This window comes from Harpia harpyja, chromosome W (genome assembly GCF_026419915.1).
Source record: "Harpia harpyja isolate bHarHar1 chromosome W, bHarHar1 primary haplotype, whole genome shotgun sequence".
In the NCBI taxonomy this organism is placed as follows: domain Eukaryota; kingdom Metazoa; phylum Chordata; class Aves; order Accipitriformes; family Accipitridae; genus Harpia; species Harpia harpyja.
The window spans coordinates 22,532,042-22,552,060 of record NC_068968.1 but is presented as its reverse complement, the minus strand read 5'-3'; the positions used below and the strand labels follow the sequence as shown (position 1 = coordinate 22,552,060).

At 46.0% G+C, this 20,019-nt stretch overlaps 1 protein-coding gene across 1 annotated transcript; it reads right to left on the bottom strand.

Annotated features, from left to right (window-relative positions):
* Window positions 1-9,157: 9,157 nt before the first annotated feature.
* LOC128136153 (prostaglandin E2 receptor EP4 subtype-like) lies at window positions 9,158-13,188 on the bottom strand. Its single transcript, XM_052775325.1, is given in 5 exon segments — window positions 9,158-9,235; window positions 10,427-11,006; window positions 11,008-11,265; window positions 12,430-12,526; window positions 13,098-13,188. Coding segments are annotated over 5 exon segments (1,104 nt in total).
* Window positions 13,189-20,019: the final 6,831 nt, after the last annotated feature.

Below are 20,019 nucleotides of genomic sequence, written 5' to 3'. Positions count from 1 at the left end.
TTACAAATATGTTAACAATAAAAAGAGAGCCAAGGAGAATATCTATCATTTATTTGATGCAGAGGGGAACATTACCACCAAAGATGAGGAAAAGGCTGAGGTACTTAATGCCTTCTTTGCCTCAGTCTTTAATAGGGAGACCAGTTATCCTCAGGGTACTCAGCCCCCTAAGCTGGAAGACAGGGACGGAGAGCAGAATATACCCCCCGGGACGTGGGGTTTCAGCCCAGCCGGTAAGAAAGGACAATGCAGCCGCTCGCTCACTCCTCCCGCCCCCCTCCGGTGGGATGGGGAGGAGAATCAGAAAGGAGAAAAGACAAAAAAAATGGAACCTCATGGGTTGAGATAAGGACAATTTACTGGGACAACACAAAAAGAGAAGTTACAACAACAACAACGGTACTAATGAAAGAATATACAAAAAGTGATGCACAGTGCAACTGCTCACCACCCGGAACCCGATGCTCCGCCACTTCCCCCACCGAAAGCCCCCCCCAGCCCACTCCCCATTTATATACAGAGCATGATGTCACATGGTATGGAATAGCTCCTTGGCTAGTTCAGGTCAGCTGTCCTGGCTGTGCCCCCTCCCAGGTTCCTGTGAAGATTAACTCTATTCCAGCTGAACCCAGGACACATGTATGAAATTTAAGACTAATTAGGATCTTGTTTTCTACACACAAATGTCTCCTTTGGGTTCTTCCTTTGAATCCAAGAGAAAAAAACAGTAACCTAGTTCCTATCCTGGTTTAGGGGCCACTTTTGTGAAATGCTACTGTGAGTAAGGCACAGTCCAATTCTTTGATATCAATTTTTATCTTTCCAGTGTTGCTAAGGAGGATGATATCATAGGAGTTTATGTTGATCAGTCTCAAATAGCTGCTCTCCATTTTAGCAAGATCTACGCAGTGTCCAATTATAGGAAGGCCTAGGAAAGCCACTGGAAAGAATTGATAATGGAAGATGCTGTTTTCTTCAGATTCCTTAAGGTAAGATAATTAAGGGTTTTATTTTGACTTATCTGATACAGTAAAAATCTAGTAGCAAAATTATGAGGCTTTTAAAGTCTCAGCCTTGACTCCTGAAATTAATCAAGTCTTGTCTAGCTAGGAGAAGGTTACAGACAAGGAAGCAGATAAGCATTTAAATAAACTGGAGCCAAACTAGAACAGCCCTCTCAAGTCATTTTTGTTAGAAGTTCTGCATGTGAAGCCATCCAAGTCTGGTGAAAAATTTCACAATTCTGTTTGGAGAAATTTTCCTGCAGCAGGGCAATGTGGTGATATTCTGCTTGTCAGAATTCAGAGCTTGAATGTGCTCCAAAGCTATCAATGAGGTATGAAGTAAAATAATGTAGAGTCCCTCTTCAGAAGTCCTATGAATACAGTCTCTCTCAAACCAATGACTGTCAAATCAATGATTGTCTATATTTTCTTTCTCAATACTTTTCTCTAGGTTTATGGGTAACAAAACCTGCCCAGAGAATTCAAAATACGGGAAAATCTTGAATTTATACAGCAATATAATGATCAGAGTTTTATTCTCAGTTACATTCCTAATGATTTCTAACACTGCAGATGTCTTTTTGACAACTAATTTATTGAGCTTATTTTTCTGTTAAGCCAAACATGCAACTGAATTACTTCAAAGAGTATTCCTATGCATATTGAACTTATTTTTATGCGTTTTTTCTTTTATTAAGCTTTACTTGTTTTGAATTTTTTCAGTATTTATTTTATATTAGCCTCCTATCCGATGTCCTTCACTACTACATGATTCCATGTATCACTGGCTGAGAGAAGACCAGTCCCTCCAGAGGCCAAAATTTTTAAATATATACAGTTTTGCTGGTATTCCTTGATTCTTTAAAAATGCAATAATTAAAATCTCTTACCATTTGCTGGTGGCAGGGTGCAGGAAAGCCAGTCTCTCATCTGACTTGACTACATCTGTCCTGAGCGCACCACCAGGTGGCATGGATGTCCCACGGTCACAGCATCCCACCTCAAAGCTACAGTGCCAGCAGCTCTGCCACCTATCCCGCGCTGAGGGACAGCTGCTGCATCCCAGAGAAGACTAGCAAATGGAAATGTGCAACCAGTGATTAACTTTGCAGGTGGGGAGAAGTTTTGTAACGCAATTTATAAGCTTGTGTAAGTAAAGCTGCCCTTAGTGACACAGGTGCTGAACCTGAAACGCAGCAGTCCAGATTCCTGAACCTGGAAAGCTGAAAAATAAGTTGATGCAAATTTGGCATTGGCTAAACTCTGTTCTTGAAATATCTACTTGGCCATTTGTGTGAGATTCCCCCCCCCCAAAAAAAACTGATAAAAGGTCATAAGTATATAAAGTTCAAATTTCCCCAGGGGATTTAACCTGTGCCATAACAATGTTTTTTTCCCAAATGCTCCTTTTCTTTTTCTGTACTGAGATTTCCTTATGCAGAGGAATACACCCTGAAAGCATGTAAATGTTGGTATATATATTTGACCAGTTGATCATTGGACAGGTACCTGCCCCGAGAGCCAGGAGTCCAAAGGACAGTATTGTGGAAGTGGAGGCCGCCTAGCAGCTCATACTATAAAATGCAGTCATTACCAGGAAGATTAGAGGTGTGACAGGGAGGAGTATTTGCTGATAAATTCATCCAGATCACACAACCAGAAGGCACACTTTGAAGATAGCTGAAGTACACAGTTCAACTTTGGAGACCTGTTGGATTTTTTTTTTTTTTAAAAACTTGGAGCTATAGTTACACATCAGTGATTTAATAGTGGGTTTGGTCTTTTGATAAGCAGCATCTGAAACTGAGGTACTTACTTAATTCACCTTTCTCTGTCTACCTGGCAGACTTTATGGAAAGACAAAAATGTCTTTAAGTGCTGACTGTGGCTGAAAAGGACAATCTCTAATTGCACAGCGCAGCTTGCTTTATGTTATCTCTGTATGTTTTATTTCCTTTTGACAGATATGCAACACATAGGTAAAAGATTCCTAAAATGGACCTATTTAGTGAAAACTTTGGACTGTACAAAACTGTTTCTACTTCCCAGAAAGGTCTCATGTCTTTTATTAGAAGCCCCCAAAAACATCAAATGCATTTATCAATTCAGACCTATTGCTTGGATTACATCTTAATTGCAATATGGTAAAAAATAATCTGTGTCGGAATGTCAGTTTTATCATTTCTTTACATACTAGTGAAACAGCATTTACTAATATATCACCTACAAGAACAACAAGAGATGTATCCTGTTTTGGCTACAAGTTATGGTGGGTTGACCCTGGCTGGGTGCCAGGTGCCCACCAAAGCCGCTCTATCACTCCCCCTCTGTTATGGATGCTCACACAATCAAATCCAACAGATGTTAAAAATCAGATTTATTCTTCAGTGAAAAGTTAGATAGAACTCCAGAAACATTTGTAAACCACAGGTTCAATGATGTAAGGGGAATTAGTACTACACAGCCAACTTAAGAATCCTTAAGATTTAAAATGATGACTCAAAATGCACATATCACTCACCTAAAAGATGAGGGCTCTCAACCTTGAGGAGTTACCTAGGGTGTCGTTCCAACCCAAGGGGAGAGTCCCCAACTGCAGACCCACTGCTCCGAGGAGCACTGACTCAAAATGTCCTCTGGCGGGACCCCGTTTATCCCCTTGTTGAATCTGACCTGTGGTCATTTTAATCCCCATTAGCCAAAAGGTCAACACTTCAGTGTACCTGGCACATCTTGAGTGGTCAGTTCAATTTTCAACCTGCGGCCTTCAGGGTTTGGGTTTTTTTTCCTCTCCTCCCTGCCTGGAGAAGTTTTGTTTCCTGTCGAGGTGGGTGTACCTGCCACACACCCTCCTCAACTGGACAGGGGAGAGAAAATATAACAAAAGGCTTGTGGGTCGAGATGAGGACAGGGAGAGATCACTCACCAATTACCATCACGGGAAAAACAGACTCAACTTGGGGAAAATTAACTTACTTTATTACCAATCAATCAGAGTAGGGTAATGAGAAATAAAACCAAATCTTAAAACACTTTCCCCCCACCCCTCCCTTCTTCCCGGGCACAGCTTCACTCCCAAATTCTCTACCTTCCTCCCCCCGAGCGGTGCAGGGGGTGGGGAATGGGGGTTGTGGTCAGTTCATCACACAGTGTCTCTGCTGCTCCTTCCTCCTCAGGGGGAGGACTCATCACACTCTTCCCCTGCTCCAGCGTGGGGTCCCTCCCATGGGAGACAGTCCTTCACAAAGTTCTCTGGCATGAGTCCTTCCCACAGGCTGCAGTTCTTCATGAACTGATCCAGCATGGGTCCCTTCCACAGCGTGCAGTCCTTCAGGAACTGATTGCTCCAGCATGGGTCCCCCATGGGGTCACAAGTCCTGCCAGAAAACCTGCTCCAGCATGGGCTCCTCTTTCTCCATGGGTCCACAGGTCCTGCTAGGAACCTGCTCCAGCATGGACTTCCCACGGGGTCACAGCCTCCTTTGGGCATCCACCTGCTCCGGCGTGGGGTCCTCCACGGGCTGCAGGTGGATATCTGCTCCACCGTGGACCTCCATGGGCTGCAGGGGGAGAGCCTGCCTCACCATGGTCTTCCCCACGGGCTGCAGGGGAATCTCTGCTCCGGTGCCTGGAGCACCTCCTCCCCCTCCTTCTTCACTGACCTTGGTGTCTGCAGGGTTGTTTCTCTTACATGTTCTCACTCCTCTCTCCAGCTGCCGTTTCTGTTCTCCAGCAACTTTTTTTCCCTTCTTAAATATGTTATCCCAGAGGCGCTACCACTGTCTCTGATTTGCTTGGCCTTGGCCAGTGGCGGGTCTGTCTTAGAGCTGGCTGGTATTGGCTCTGTTGGACATGGGGGAAGCTTCCAGCAGCTTCTCACAGAAGCCACCCCTGTAACCCCCCCGCTACCAAAACCTTGCCATGCAAACCCAATACACAGTCTTCTGCTGCAGGATGTAGCATGATAAAAGATATTGCCTTGCATGTTCTAAGTAAGTGCCAAGTAAGTGGAATCCATTACTAAGTTAGCTAATCTGATGCTTGAATTTGTGCAATTTGAAATCCTAATTAAAAAAAGAAGCAAACTAGAACAATTCAAAAAGAATGAGTTTTGTATGTTACCTTTGTAGCTCTAGAATTCAGGCAACATACCTTAAAACTATTAGCAGTTTGTTTTTGCAATTGTGTTAAGAAGCACATAGATCCAAGGTGTGTTGAGTTTATGCTCAAATGATAGGTACTTGTAGGCTCAGCGTCCTGTGTGCTATTTGCTGCTTTTCCTTTTTACTAAATACAAATGCAAATCATGATTTCTATTCCTATGAAGTACTATAAAGTGACTTGTATAGTTACTGTCACAGTGGTAATTGTCTTCATAGCTTCTACGTGCCCTCAAAATCTCCCCATGTACTGATAGGATAAATTTAAAAACCAATGGTAGTAAGCAGGAACAAGTTTTTCAGCTCTACAAGCCAATAACCTTTGCCCTTCAAGGGCTTGGAGTCTGCTTGGTGTCTACTCCATTGCTCAAAAATCATGTCTGCCACCTTGCTGTTCACTGTGGGCAGTCCCTGATAGTTAAGAGAAAAGTCAAAACCAACCAAGCCAAAACAAAATCCAAACTTTTAGATCAATTAAACATTAAGTTAGAAACTCCTGATTATTTCATGTGATCAACCAGATGTACACCCTGAAACATGAAATATTATTTTCCATTTCATCATAATTTAACAACAATGTTCAGTGGTCAGGTTCAGAAAAAAAAAAATCACACACTTAAAAAATCTAAGAGTATCTGACAGACTGCTGGAGTGAATTACCAAGTTTAAGTAGTGTGTACCTATTTACTCTTGAAAGAGTTTGGGGTTTTATTTAAAGGCTGGATAATAAGTTCTACTATATTCTTGACAAAATCCCTCCTAATATAACTTATTCCCTATTTTTAACTCTATCCAATTCTATTTTCTAAAAACTCAAAATTTTTTAAAAGATGAGATAACCAGTGTGGAGTGCAGATAAGAGTCAGCACACAATTTATGTATTTTTTTTCCTCCTTATTTCATTTTAAAACTATTGTCAGATTTTTCTTCATGCCTTTCACATCACTTTCTGCACATTGAGAATACATCAGGTTATATCAAAAGTTTACTTTCAGTAATTTTTTTTAATTTGACTTTTCTTTCCTTGATAAATTTGATCAGCTTTCAGTTGTCAAGTTCATTCAGCATTTTGTACAATCCTACATAATTTTGTTATAGCACTTGTTGTCATTGTAAAATTTTGCTGATTTTATAAATAAATCATTAAAAGACTGTGATGGGTTAACCCTGGCTGGATGCCAGGTGCCCACCAGAGCTGTTCTATCACTCCCCCTCCTTCTCAGCTGGACAGGGGAGAGAAAATATAACAAAGAGCTTGTAGGTCAAGATAAGGACAGGAGAGATCACTCACCAATTACTGTCACGGGCAAAACAGACTCAGTTTGGGGAAACTTAACTCAATTTATTACAAATCAACCAGAGTAGGGTAATGAGAAATAAAACCAAATCTCAGAACACCTTCCCTCCACCCCTCCCTTCTTCCCAGGCACAACTTCACTCCCGTATTCTCTACCAACCCCCCAGCGGCACAGGGGGATGGGGATGGGGTTTACGGTCAGTTCATCACACGTTATTTTCTGCCGCTTCATCCTCCTCAGGGGGAGGACTCATCACACTCTTCCCCTGCTCCAGCGTGGGGTCCCACCCACGGGAGACAGTCCTCCACGAACTTCTCCAACGTGGGTCCTTCCCACGGGCTGCAGTTCTTCACGAACTGCTCCAGCATGGGTCCTTTCCACAGTGTGCAGTCCTTCAGGAGCACACTGCTCCAGCGTGAGTCCCCCACAGGGTCACAAGTCCTGCCAGCAAACGTGCTCCAATGTGGGCTCCTCTCTCCACAGATCCACAGGTCCTGCCAGGAGCCTGCTCCAGCGCAGGGTTCCCACGGGGTCACAGCCTCCTTCGGGAACCCACCTGCTCCGGCGTGGGGTCTTCCACGGGCTGCAGGTGGATATCTGCTCCACCGTGGACCTCCATGGACTGCAGGGGGACAGCCTGCCTCACCATGGTCTTCACCACGGGCTGCAGGGGAATCTCTGCTCCGGTGCCTGGAGCACCTCCTCCCCCTCCTTCTTCACTGACCTTGGTGTCCGCAGGGTTGTTTCTCTTACATGTTCTCACTCCTCTCTCCGACTGCCGAATTCTCTGTGTCCCGCAACTTTTTTTTCCCTTCTTAAAAATGTAATCACAGAGGCGTTACCACTATCGCTGATTGGCTCAGCCTTGGCCGGCGGCGGGTCTGTCTTAGAGCTGGCTGGTATGGGCTCTCTCGAACACAGGGGAAGCTTCCAGCAGCTGCTTACAGAAGCCACCCCTGTAACCCCCCCCCACTACCAAAACCTTGCCACACAAAGCCAATACAAACACTAAACAACCCTGCTTGTAAACCGAGTGCTGGAGCATCTCATTATTAAAAACTGCTGTTCTCTGTGACTCAGCTTGCTGTTCTTTAACCGCTTTTTAAATCAAGACAAGCCTTTGCTTATTATTTCAAGGCTATTTAGTATTTTAAAACTTGAAAATTTTTGTTAAACCCTAATAAATATAGCCTGCTGGATTGCCTCCGTCTGGTATTTTATTATCTTGTAAAAGCATTCATTCTAAAAAGTTAGAGGTTTATGTCTCTCAGAAGTTGCTTTGCTTTGACTTAAGTGATGTTTTATTCAGCTGAAATCATCAGTAGGAAGTCAGCTCATCAGAAAATTTCAGTTATGAAGCACTCTCAGAGCCTGCTTTGTCTATCTGAATCATGCCACCACCACCACCTTACCACCTGCATGTTCTTGATGTCTGCTGGGCTATCCTGTTATAAACGAGCCTCTTGCTCAGTGAAAGCTTCCTAGTTTAATTCTGAGGAACTCCTCTGAGTCATAAATATGTACATGTATATTAGTGATTTACCTATCTCTGCTAGTGGCTCTTTCTAGGGATTTACAGCATAAAGGTGTCACTTCTCTGAGTTTATAGCTGAATTCTTAACCTCAGTCTATATGCAACCAGAGGGCTTAATACAGCAGCATACACAGCAGTACATCATGGTATAAAGCAGCATATATGGCTATAGCTTATTCCTGCAGGGGGAGGCAAATGACTTATAAAAGCTACATTTATAATGAAGCAATTTTTAACCATACTGGACACTTTAATGATGTGTGTGTGGGTTTGGTTGGGGGTTTTTTAATAAAAAAAAAGCTTCCTTTTTTTCCTTAGTTACCCATCTAAGCGAAATATGGAAATAGTGAAATGACAGTCTTTTACCTCATTTTACATATAGAAAAGATGTGCTGCTTTAGCTGGGAAAAGCTAACTTATGTGAACACTCCCAAGGTAACACTATGCCTTTGTAAGTAGTGAAATCAAGGTCAGAGCGAGCTACACAACTTCATCACCTGCACCTTCACATACCTTCTGCTATATACAAGTTTTTCACTAGCTACTGTTTAAAAAATAAACCTTTTACTCCACCCAGGTTCATTCATTTTAGCTGTCAAGAACCTAGTTCCCTTTCTGGTAACCCCTCCCTCCTGATTTTTCCCTTTTTTGTTTTTTAATATTCTGTAAAAGACCCCTTAGCTTCAAATGGATATGAACAATTTAATTTTGCATTTTACATAAAGACTTCTCAGCCTTCCTCTAGCTGCTCATCCACAGGATAAGGTTTTGGCTTTTTTCTGAAACTGAAGTCCATCAGTTGATACCCTGTATCATGTTACAACATTGTATTTAATTCCCAGAACCTGTTCTCTGCATTTACCGGCATCTCTTTTGAAAATGCAATATTGTTCTTCTGTGAAGTAGCTGGTATAATATTAATCAAATTAAATACTGTCAATCCACAGGTACTGCTGGAGTTTTGGCCACTCTGTGACCTGATGCCTCCTGGTGCAGCAAGTCTGCTTAACCATGAAGTTTCTGGTGCTGGACTGCAGGGCAGGTTGTGTGCGGTTCCTGAGTCTAATGCATGTGCACCTCTCAGAGACACCCTACATGCAACTCAAACAGCACGTTTTGACTTCCTTTAGATGACAAGCAAACACATGGCACTGTGCTCAGTTATGCCATGGCACAATGCGAAGTAACAACACTGAAGGAGAGGAGATGGCCTTCGTTGACAGCCAGCACGCTGGTACTCTAGCAAAGCCACACTACTAACATAAACAGAAGCCAGTGAAATATGGCAAAACTGGCCCAACCCTTGTGATTACACCCTCCTCTGAAGCAGGGGGATGGACTCGCTGACCTCTGAGTCCTGTTCATATGTATTTCTCTAAACTTCCTTACTGTGGTATACGCTATTTGTTTCACGTCCCTAGCTGGCCAGCTGTATTTCACACACATTGTAACCCCTCTACAACAGAGGAATTGCCCTACCTACAATAAACCCCCTTAAAACAATCCTTCTAAACCCACTTTTTGTCTAACAACTACTGCTTGGCTCCCTAAACTGTGTTTTGGAGGGTGGCAAATAAGGCAAGCCAACTGTTTGTTTAATGTCTCTGAGCCAGAAGAGAAGTTTGCCAAGTTTTATTATGGTGAGCGGCAAGCAAGGACTGAGCCTTGAGCTGGTGGGTTTGGTTGGTTTTTTTCCTTGGAGATAAGGTATAAGAATAGAAATAAGTGGATCCTGCATGTTCAATTCAATGACAATAATTGTATCAGCCATTTCAGAAAATTAGCAAATTGTTAGTGGTCATGTTGTCTGACATTTTGGTATGATCTCTAGGTTTATGTGGGCCAGATTCCTCCAACTCTCATTTAACTGAAAATTATACTGATGAGTGGTTCCACTGAGTTTACTCCTCCCATACCGGGGAGCTGCTTGAGGGATGTTAAGAGTGTGGGATCTACCCCAAAGACAGTGAATCCTTCAGGAGGGGAAGCTCAGCTCAGGTTTTGGGTGCAAAGCATTCTGCGCATTGCTGGTACAATGTGAACAGAACTCTCTCCTCCTTCCACATATCAGGGACTGCTGTACCCTTCAGCAACAGCATGCACATTTTAAAAATACAATAAACATTCAGAAGTGCAGGCCAGACCCAAAGCTCGCTTATCACAAATTCATTTTGAAAGTGAACTTTAAAGTACCTTTAGCTCTCAGTAAGATTTTTGCTGTGTGGATTTCAGTTAAACAGTGGAAAAATTATTAAGAACTTTTGGTGCTGTATTTTAACCAGAGGAGCCCAGGATTTGGGATAAGTGTGTTTCTTTTCTTGTAAATATAAATCAATACAACTTTCACCATGTATGTATGCTAACTGCATTTAAATTATTATAACAGTTTGCAGCACCAGCTAAATAGGATTCTGTCCTACAGACACAGACTAGAAAAGACTTAGCAATGCGGGTGATGGAAAAGAAGAAGGGTTGCACAATGTTACTCAGAGGAATGGAGCAGATCACCACCACCAGGGAAGTGGCAACGAGCAGAATAACCATCTGGATCTCTGCTCCAGCCATCCGATGGAAGCTCCGGTGTCTGCGAAAGTCAGATAAATGGCTGGAGGTGGCGTCTGTCCCCAAGGACATGCATCGCATGAACTGGTGGTGCATGCGAATTAGGGCCATGCACACCAGGATGTTGCAGATCACAGTGACCATGATCAGGAAGGAGCTGAAGCCAGCGTACATGTAGGAATATGCTGCATGGGTGGCCTCCTTCACTCACCGGTCTATGAAACACCAAGTGTAAGGGTACTGCAAGGTAGATTTGCTGAGCCCCATGCTGGGGAGGGCAGAGAACAACATGTTGGAAGCATAGATGACAAAGAGTGTGAGCCCTGCCAGCTTCTTGTCTACATAATGGTTGTAGAAATAGGCATGATTGATGGCTAGGTACCTTTCTATAGACATGGCACAGATAATGCTGAGACCAGAGAGTCCAAAGAAGAGGAGGATGAAGGAGCAGGTAAGTGGCAATAGTGACTGGTCTCACCAGGCAGGTCCCCAAGAGATCGGTGACTGCCAAGCCACAGACCAGCGTGTAGAAAGTGGTCTCCTTCTGCTCCTTCCCGGACTTGCAGAGCACCATGATGGCTATGAGGTTGCCCACCATGCCAAATATGAACATGACAGTGGGGATGGTAGGGGGCTTCCCACCCTTGGCCCTGCTGGCAGTCCCATTGGCAGAGCTGTTTGCAGGTGGCATGATGGTGGGGTTGAAGTGTTGTCCCAAAAGCTGGGTTCTTTCACTCGGTGTGCAATAAGCCAATCAACACATTGAGTTATTTGTCTTTATCGCTATACTGCAGTATAGGGTGCCAGGTCTCCAAATACCTGCACACCTTTAGAAAGGTTGAGGTTTTTATACAATTTTGTTACAAGGAAACATACAACAAAAATTGTGATAGGCTACACTGTTGTGGTTTAACCCCAGCCAGCAACTAAACACCACGCAGCCGCTCACTCACTCTCCCCCCCACCCAGTGGGATGGGGGAGAAAATCGGGAAAAGAAGCAAAACTCGTGGGTTGAGATAAGAACGGTTTAATAGAACAGAAAAGAAGAAGCTAATAATGATAATGATAACACTAATAAAATGACAACAGTAATAATGAAAGGATTGGAATGTACAAATGATGCGCAGTGCAATTGCTCACCACCTGCTGATCGACACCCAGCTAGTCCCCGAGCGGCGATTCCCCTGCCCCCCTTTCCCAGTTCCTATACTAAATGGGACGTCACATGGTATGGAATACCCCTTTGGCCAGTTTGGGTCAGCTGCCCTGGCTGTGTCCTGTGCCAACTTCTTGTGCCCCTCCAGCTTTCTCGCTGGCTGGGCATGAGAAGCTGAAAAATCCTTGACTTTAGTCTAAACACTACTGAGCAACAACTGAAAACATCAGTGTTATCAACATTCTTGTCATACTGAACTCAAAACATAGCACTGTACCAGCTACTAGGAAGACAGTTAACTCTATCCCAGCTGAAACCAGGACATACACAAACTTATATAATGAAAAGATCTTTTGAGCATGTCATGCTCTTGTCCAGTTCATTATACTAAGGCAGTTTCACATTTACATACTCATTATGCACAAGTGGGTGTTGATTTTAGTATTAAAATTAAGCAAGGTAAGGCAAGGACAGGGTCTTTATTCTCATCCAGCATTGACTAATCTACCATTATCTATCTATTCCTAATGAATATGTTCTTGGTTATACATACTGCACATATTCTAACTCTACTTATCTTAAGTTTACATGATCACCTAGCAGCATCTCCTAGCAGCATCTCCAAGGTAATGTATTTCTTCATACCAACTATTTCAAAATTTGTTAAGTTTTGCCAACCTTGCGAGTTAATTCTGCAAGTTACTGTAACAGAAGGACATGACGCCCACGCTGCCGCTGGGGAGTGAAGCAAAGGCGAGAGTGGGTCCGAAAAGAAAAGGCAAAGGCAGAATAGGGGATGGGAGGGGGTAGTCTAGTGTGAAAATAAAAATTCAAATGAGGGAAAAAAAATAAAATGGTGTCTTTTAATTAAAAAATGAAAAAATCCTAAAAAGGAGCCGAAGTGGGGTGCCGTCTGACAGTGACCGACCACAACCGGGAGAGCCGAGGGCTGTCTCTTCCTGCCGCTGCTCTCTCCGCGCAGACCGCAGCGCTTCGACACCCAACCAGGTGCCTACATGAGCAGCACAGGAAGATACCATCCGGCTAACTCCTTACAGCACTTCCGCCGAGTTTCACCGCAGAGGGGGCGAGGGCAGCCCCACCCCGTCCTTTCATCCCCTTGGCCGCGCCGGGGCGGGCAGGTTGCGCGGGTACCTCTGCTCGGGGCTGCCTGTGGTGTGCCGGCAGGGAGAAGCGTGCGGCTGGCCGGCCGTTGGCGGGGCGGGGAGAACGGGCGGTACCGGCCCGGGCGGGGGCACTTGCCTGCACAGCCCCTGTTTAGCTGTCTCCTCCTACACAGGGCTCCCCGCGGCTGAAACGCCTCGGGTGCCCCTCCGGCCCGTCTCTCGGTTGTAATGGATGGAAGTGAGGGCTCCTCGCACCTTCCCCTAAAGGGCATTGCTGCTGGATGAGTGCCCTTACGGAGCTCTGTTTACCAAAGAGCTGGCGTCTGGCTTGGCACAGGTCGGGCATAGCAACCTGGCATATTTCTGTGCGGAGCCCTGGTAAGGGGATCTGCGCACCACAGGATGCAGCTTTGCGCAAGGAGGTAAGCTTGTGTCACCTCTACACCCCGTGAAAGGAAGGGTCTGATGTGCCAGAGCCGTTTCACCAGCTGCTTATTCACAAGTAGCAGCTGGGAGAGATTGCAGCTGGGCAGTTTAGCACAAAGATAAGCACAGGTGCAGTGAGGTGATACCACAAAACATGAGGACTGGCAGCAGATGCTCTTGTATCAGGTGAGCATAACTGGTGTGTTCTACTGCTGAAGATCTTCTCTCAGAGCACGGCAGCTATATACTGCTTATATCTGGCCTCTGTTAGTTACATTGCTAAACAGAGGAAGGGTGTGTGTAAGTTCTAGGGAAGTGTTTATATATTTGCTTCAAGAACTGGTTTTGTCTTTGTCGTGGTTTCAGCCCAGCCGGTAACAAAGGACCACGCAGCCGCTCGCTCACTCCTCCCGCCCCCCTCCGGTGGGATAGGGAGGAGACGGAGGAGAGAAAAGAAAAAAAACTGGAACCTCGAGGGCTGAGACAAGGGCAGTTTACTGGGACAACACAAAAAAAAGTTACAACAACAACAACGGTACTAATGAAAGAATATACAAAAAGAGTGATGCACAGTGCAACTGCTCACCACCCGGAACCCGACGCTCCGCCACCGAAAGCCGAGAGCCCTCCCCCCGGCCCGCTCCCCATTTATATACTGAGCATGATGTCACATGGTATGGAATAGCTCCTTGGCTAGTTCAGGTCGGCTGTCCCGGCTATGCCCCCCCCCCCACCTCCCAGGTTCCTGTAAAAATTAACTCTATCCCAGCTGAACCCAGGACATTATCCACCCCTTATTCTATACCATCTACATCATGCCCAGATCCTACATTTTCCAATTAATCACCACCACTTTCCTTGTCTTATATATATATGTATATGGACACCCCCCCCCCACACACACACAAATAGTACTCCCTTAGTCGATGGGCTATCCCTCCAATGTGTCCATCAATTTTATTTAGTCCATGACTTTGGGGCTCCATCTGTTGTAACAGTTCTTCAGGATAAGAGAGATGGTGTGAGGTGTTAGGTTGTTGTATGCTGCCTCTGGAACTTGTGGCTGGTACATTTGGTGCAACCCACGCCCTTGGCCTGCAGGTCGAAGAGGCTGATCTTGAGGAAATTGCTGGGCGCCAGTTCAAGTTCTATCACTGTTGTACTTGGCTCAGTTTCAAAGTCCATCCTTCAGTCATTTGGGTAATTCTTACAGTAATACCCTTGATATGGCATATAGACACTATAGATACAATGACATACATTGGCAGGTTATTTAGCAGTTAACATCATACAGCCTAATTCACTGCCTATTCTCTCCCAAAATCAAACCTCCCTGAGGTACACATCGAACTTCCCCATCCTTCTGCATCACCCACCAGGTGTACCCAGGTCCCTGAGCAAAAACAACCCCTTGGATGGGTTTGTCTCTGCTTGAGGCAGGACTAACCCAGACTGCCTTTCCTAACATACTTCTCATGCGCACTACAGGGACTTTATCCCCTTCTACAGTATGTGGAAGTCTTGGTTGGGCAGGGCCAGCCCGATTGGCAGATCCTCTAGTATTAACTAACCAGGTGGCTTTTGTTAAATGTGTATCCCAATGTTTGAAAGTTCCACCCCCCATTGCTCTCAATGTAGTTTTCAGCAGTCCATTGTATCGTTCGATTTTTCCGGAGGCTGGTGCGTGATAAGGGATGTGATATACCCACTCAATGCCATGCTCTTTGGCCCAGGCGTCTATGAGGTTGTTTCGGAAGTGAGTCCCGTTGTCTGACTCAATTCTTTCTGGGGTGCCGTGTCGCCATAAAACTTTCTCTTCAAGGCCCAGGATAGTGTTCTGGGCAGTGGCGTGGGACACAGGATATGTTTCCAGCCATCCAGTGGTTGCTTCCACCATTGTAAGCACATGGCACTTGCCTTGGCGGGTTCGTGGGAGTGTGATATAGTCAATCTGCCAGGCCTCCCACTGTTTATATTTCAGCCATCGCCCTCCACACGACAGGGGTTTTAGCTGCTTGGCTTGCTTAATTGCAGCACATGTTTCACATTCATGGATAACCTGTGCGATAGTGTCCATGGTCAAGTCCACCCCTCGATCACGAGCCCATCTATATGTTGCATCTCTTCCCTGATGGCCTGAGGTATCATGGGCCCACCGAGCCATAAATAGCTCACCCTTATGTTGCCAGTCCAGGTCCACCTGAGACACTTCAATGTTGGCGGCCTGATCTGCCTGCTGGTTGTTTTGATGTTCTTCAGTGGCCCGACTCTTGGGTACATGAGCATCTACGTGATGTACTTTTACCATTAGCTTCTCTATCCGAACAGCAATATCTTGCCACAGTGCGGCAGCCCAGATGGGTTTACCTCTGCGCTGCCAGTTGCTCTGCTTCCATTGCTGTAGCCACCCCCATAGGGCATTTGCCACCATCCATGAGTCAGTATAGAGATAGAGCACTGGCCACTTCTCTCTTTCAGCAATGTCTAACGCTAGCTGGATGGCTTTCACTTCTGCAAACTGACTCGATTCACCTTCTCCTTCAGCAGTTTCTGCGACTTGTCGTGTAGGACTCCATACAGCAGCCTTCCACCTCCGATGTTTTCCCACGATGCGACAGGACCCGTCAGTGAACAGGGCATATTGCCTCTCATTTTCTGGCAGTTTATTATACAGCGGGGCCTCTTCAGCACGTGCCACCTCCTCCTCTGGCGACATTCCAAAATCTTTGCCTTCTGGCCAGTCCGTGATGGCTTCCACAATTCCTGGGCGACTGGGGTTTCCTATGCGAGCTCGTTGTGTGATCAGTGCAGCCCACTTACTCCATGTGGCATCAGTTGCATGATGTGTAGAGGAGACCCTCCCTTTGAACATCCAGCCCAGCACTGGCAGTCGGGGTGCTAAGAGGAGCTGTGCTTCAGTACCAACCACTTCTGAGGCAGCTTGAACTCCTTCATATGCTGCCAATATCTCTTTTTCAGTTGGAGTATAGCGAGCCTCGGATCCTCTGTATCCCCGACTCCAAAACCCCAGGGGTCGGCCTCGGGTCTCCCCAGGTGCTTTCTGCCAGAGGCTCCAGGTAGGGCCATTCTCCCCAGCTGCAGTATAGAGCACATTTTTAACATCTTGTCCTGCCCGGACTGGCCCAAGAGCTACTGCATGAACAATCTCCTGCTTAATTTGTTCAAAGGCTTGTCGTTGCCCAGGGCCCCATTTGAAATCATTCTTCTTCCGGGTCACTTGGTAGAGAGGACTTACAATTTGACTGTAATTTGGAATATGCATTCTCCAAAAGCCCACAACACCTAAGAAAGCCTGTGTTTCCTTTTTATTAGTCGGTGGGGACATAGCTGCTATTTTGTTGATCACATCCATAGGGATGTGACGACGCCCGTCTTGCCATTTTACTCCTAAGAACTGGATCTCCTGTGCAGGTCCCTTGACCTTACTTTCTTTTATGGCAAAACCAGCCTTCAAAAGGATTTGGATTATTTTCTTCCCTTTCTCAAAGACTTCTTCTGCTGTGTTGCCCCATACAATGATGTCATCAATGTATTGCAGGTGTTCTGGAGCTTCACCTTTTTCCAGTGCAGCCTGGATCAGTCCATGGCAAATAGTGGGGCTGTGTTTCCACCCCTGGGGCAGTCGATTCCAGGTGTACTGGACGCCCCTCCAAGTGAAAGCAAACTGTGGCCTGCACTCCGCTGCCAAAGGGATTGAGAAAAATGCATTAGCAATGTCAGTGGTGGCATACCACTTAGCTGCCTTTGATTCCAGTTCGTATTGAAGCTCTAACATATCTGGCACAGCAGCGCTCAGCGGTGGCGTGACTTCATTCAGGCCACGATAATCTACTGTTAGTCTCCATTCCCCATTAGATTTCCGCACGGGCCATATGGGACTATTAAAAGGTGAGTGAGTCTTGCTGATCACTCCTTGGCTCTCCAATTGGCAAATCAGCTTATGGATGGGGATCAGGGAGTCTCAGTTGGTGTGATATTGCCGCTGGTGCACCGTCGTGGTAGCAATTGGCACCTGTCGTTCTTCAACCTTCAGCAACCCCACAACCGAAGGGTCTTGAGAGAGACCAGGCAGGGTAGACAGCTGTTCAATCTCCTCCGTCTCCAATGCAGCTATACCAAAGGCCCAACGGTACCCTTTTGGGTCCTTGAAATACCCCCTCCTGAGATAATCTATACCAAGGATGCACGGGGCCTCTGGGCCAGTTGCAATGGGGTGTTTATGCCACTCATTCCCGGTTAGACTCATTTCAGCTTCCAATACGGTTAGCTCTTGGGATCCCCCTGTCACACCAGAGATACAGATGGGTTCTGCCCCTTTATAACTTGATGGCATTAGGGTACATTGTGCACCAGTGTCTACTAGAGCCTTATATTCCTGTGGGTCTGACGTGCCGGGCCATCGAATCCACACTGTCCAGTAGACTCGGTTGTCCCTTTCCTCCACCTGGCTGGAGGCAGGGCCCCTCTAATCCTGGTTAGAATATCCGTTACTCACTTTTCGCAAACGTGAATCAGAAGTCCCTTCAAGAGGATCAGAAATGGGATCAGCCCTTCTACTGCGTCTGGGGGACTGCTCACGGGAAACTGGAGCAGCAGCTTTCCAAGAAGAATCCTGTTTTCTGGTTGCTTTTTCTCACAACTCCTGTACCCGTGCATCCAGGACTGAGGTAGGTTTTCCATCCCACTTCCTCATGTCCTCTCCATGGTCACGCAGGTAAAACCACAGGTTAGCCCGTCGTGTGTCCTTTCTCTCTCCTCTCTCTTGGGCAGAGGAATGCTTACTCCCAATAGCTGCGATGCGGGCCTGTACAGGTGGGGAGGAGGACATATCCACTTTGAATTGCTGGAACTCTCGGGACAATTCCTCTACAGCCGAGACACAGGCCCGTAGGGAGGAAGAGAGACTTCCTTCGTATTGCCGGAGTTGGACAGCCAATTCATCCACCGTTTGTCCATAGCCTTCTTTCCAGGACATTACTGCCAATGAGTTGGCATAGGTTGGTGGTGCACTTCGTAGAAACTTCCGCCACATCGGTTGTGTGCATTGGACTTCATCTGGATCTGTGGGTGACTGCGCATTTTCTGGATCATTATAAATCACCTCCAGCATGGCTAATTCCCTCAGGTACTGGATACCTCTCTCCATGGTGGTCCACTTGCCTTGGTGACATGTAACTTCATCCTTGAAGGGGTATCTTTCCTTTACACCTAACAGAAGTCGCCTCCAGAGGCTGAGGACTTGTGTTTTTCTCCCAGTCGCCTTGTCGATGCCCCCTTCCCTAGACAGAGATCCCAACTGCTTGGCTTCCTTACCCTCTAATTCCACACTACTAGCCCCATTATCCCAGCATCGGAGCAGCCAGGTAACAATGTGCTCACCTGGGTGGCGGCTAAAATCTTTTTGCATGTCACGCAACTCACTCAGGGATAGAGATCGGGTAATTATTTCAGGTTCTGCCTCTTCCTCCTGTTCTCGCGATGACCCTGGTTCATCTTCATCTCTCACTAAGTGAACTGATTTCTTTGTGTGTTTCTTTTTCTGTACAGGGGCGACTGATACTGGCACAGGTTGGTTCTCTGGTTTAGCTGCAGTATCTGTCACCTGGGTTGGGGTAGCCACACTGCCTGTTGCCGGGGTAGGGGTAGCCACGGTGCCTGTTGTCCTGTTTTCCATCTTTTCCCCCTTTTCCCCCTGAGGGTGCTGCCTAATATCAAGCAGTGTTTGGTAGATACTGGCCAGGGCCCAGCACAGTGCAATGACTCGTACGTCTTTGGAATAGCCACAGCATTTTTCTTTCAAATATTCTACCACTTCATGAGGGTTCTGTAGTTGTTCGGGAGTGAACTTCCAAGCCACTGGAGGTGAGAAGTTCTCTAGATACCTGCCCATAGCCTCCCACATGCCGTGCCACCCATGAATATCCAGCTTTGGGGCAGATCTCTGGGTGGTACTCTTAAAGAGCCTTTTTGTAGCCCTAAACAAGACCTGAAACATATTCAGGAGGCATAGTACTAACAGCACACTGGCTTGCGCATCCCAAGGATATTCAAAATTCTCAAAAGCTGTTGTAATTAGTCGGAAGGAGAGAAGGGAGGCGAAGGGACGGGGGGAAGTATCCCCCCCTAACTTCCCCATGGAGTGAGTGTAATTACCAATAAAATCCGATAGAAGGTGCCCGAAGTATGGAAATGATATCACTGCCTCATACAGATACCACCTTAACCTCATGACCAGTGATGTAATCATTTCACAAGTCGACATTGCCCAGTACAGCAAAACGATAATCCCAATCACTATCCCAGGGGTGAGAAATGTAACTACAGGCAATACATAGAGCATATAAGAACTTACAAAACGCCACCATGTAAACAAATGAACCAACATTGTGACTAACATCTATTTATCTAATATAAGAAATGCGTATGACAAATTTGTTTCAACACGCTCTGGCCAGATCTGTCGTTATCTCAACCCTTCGGGCCCCACGTTGGGCGCCAAAAAGGACTGTCGTGGTTTCAGCCCAGCCGGTAACAAAGGACCACGCAGCCGCTCCCTCACTCCTCCCGCCCCCCTCCGGTGGGATAGGGAGGAGACGGAGGAGAGAAAAGAAAAAAAAACCTGGAACCTCGAGGGTTGAGATAAGGGCAATTTACTGGGACAACACAAAAAAAAGGTTACAACAACAACAACGGTACTAATGAAAGAATATACAAAACGAGTGATGCACAG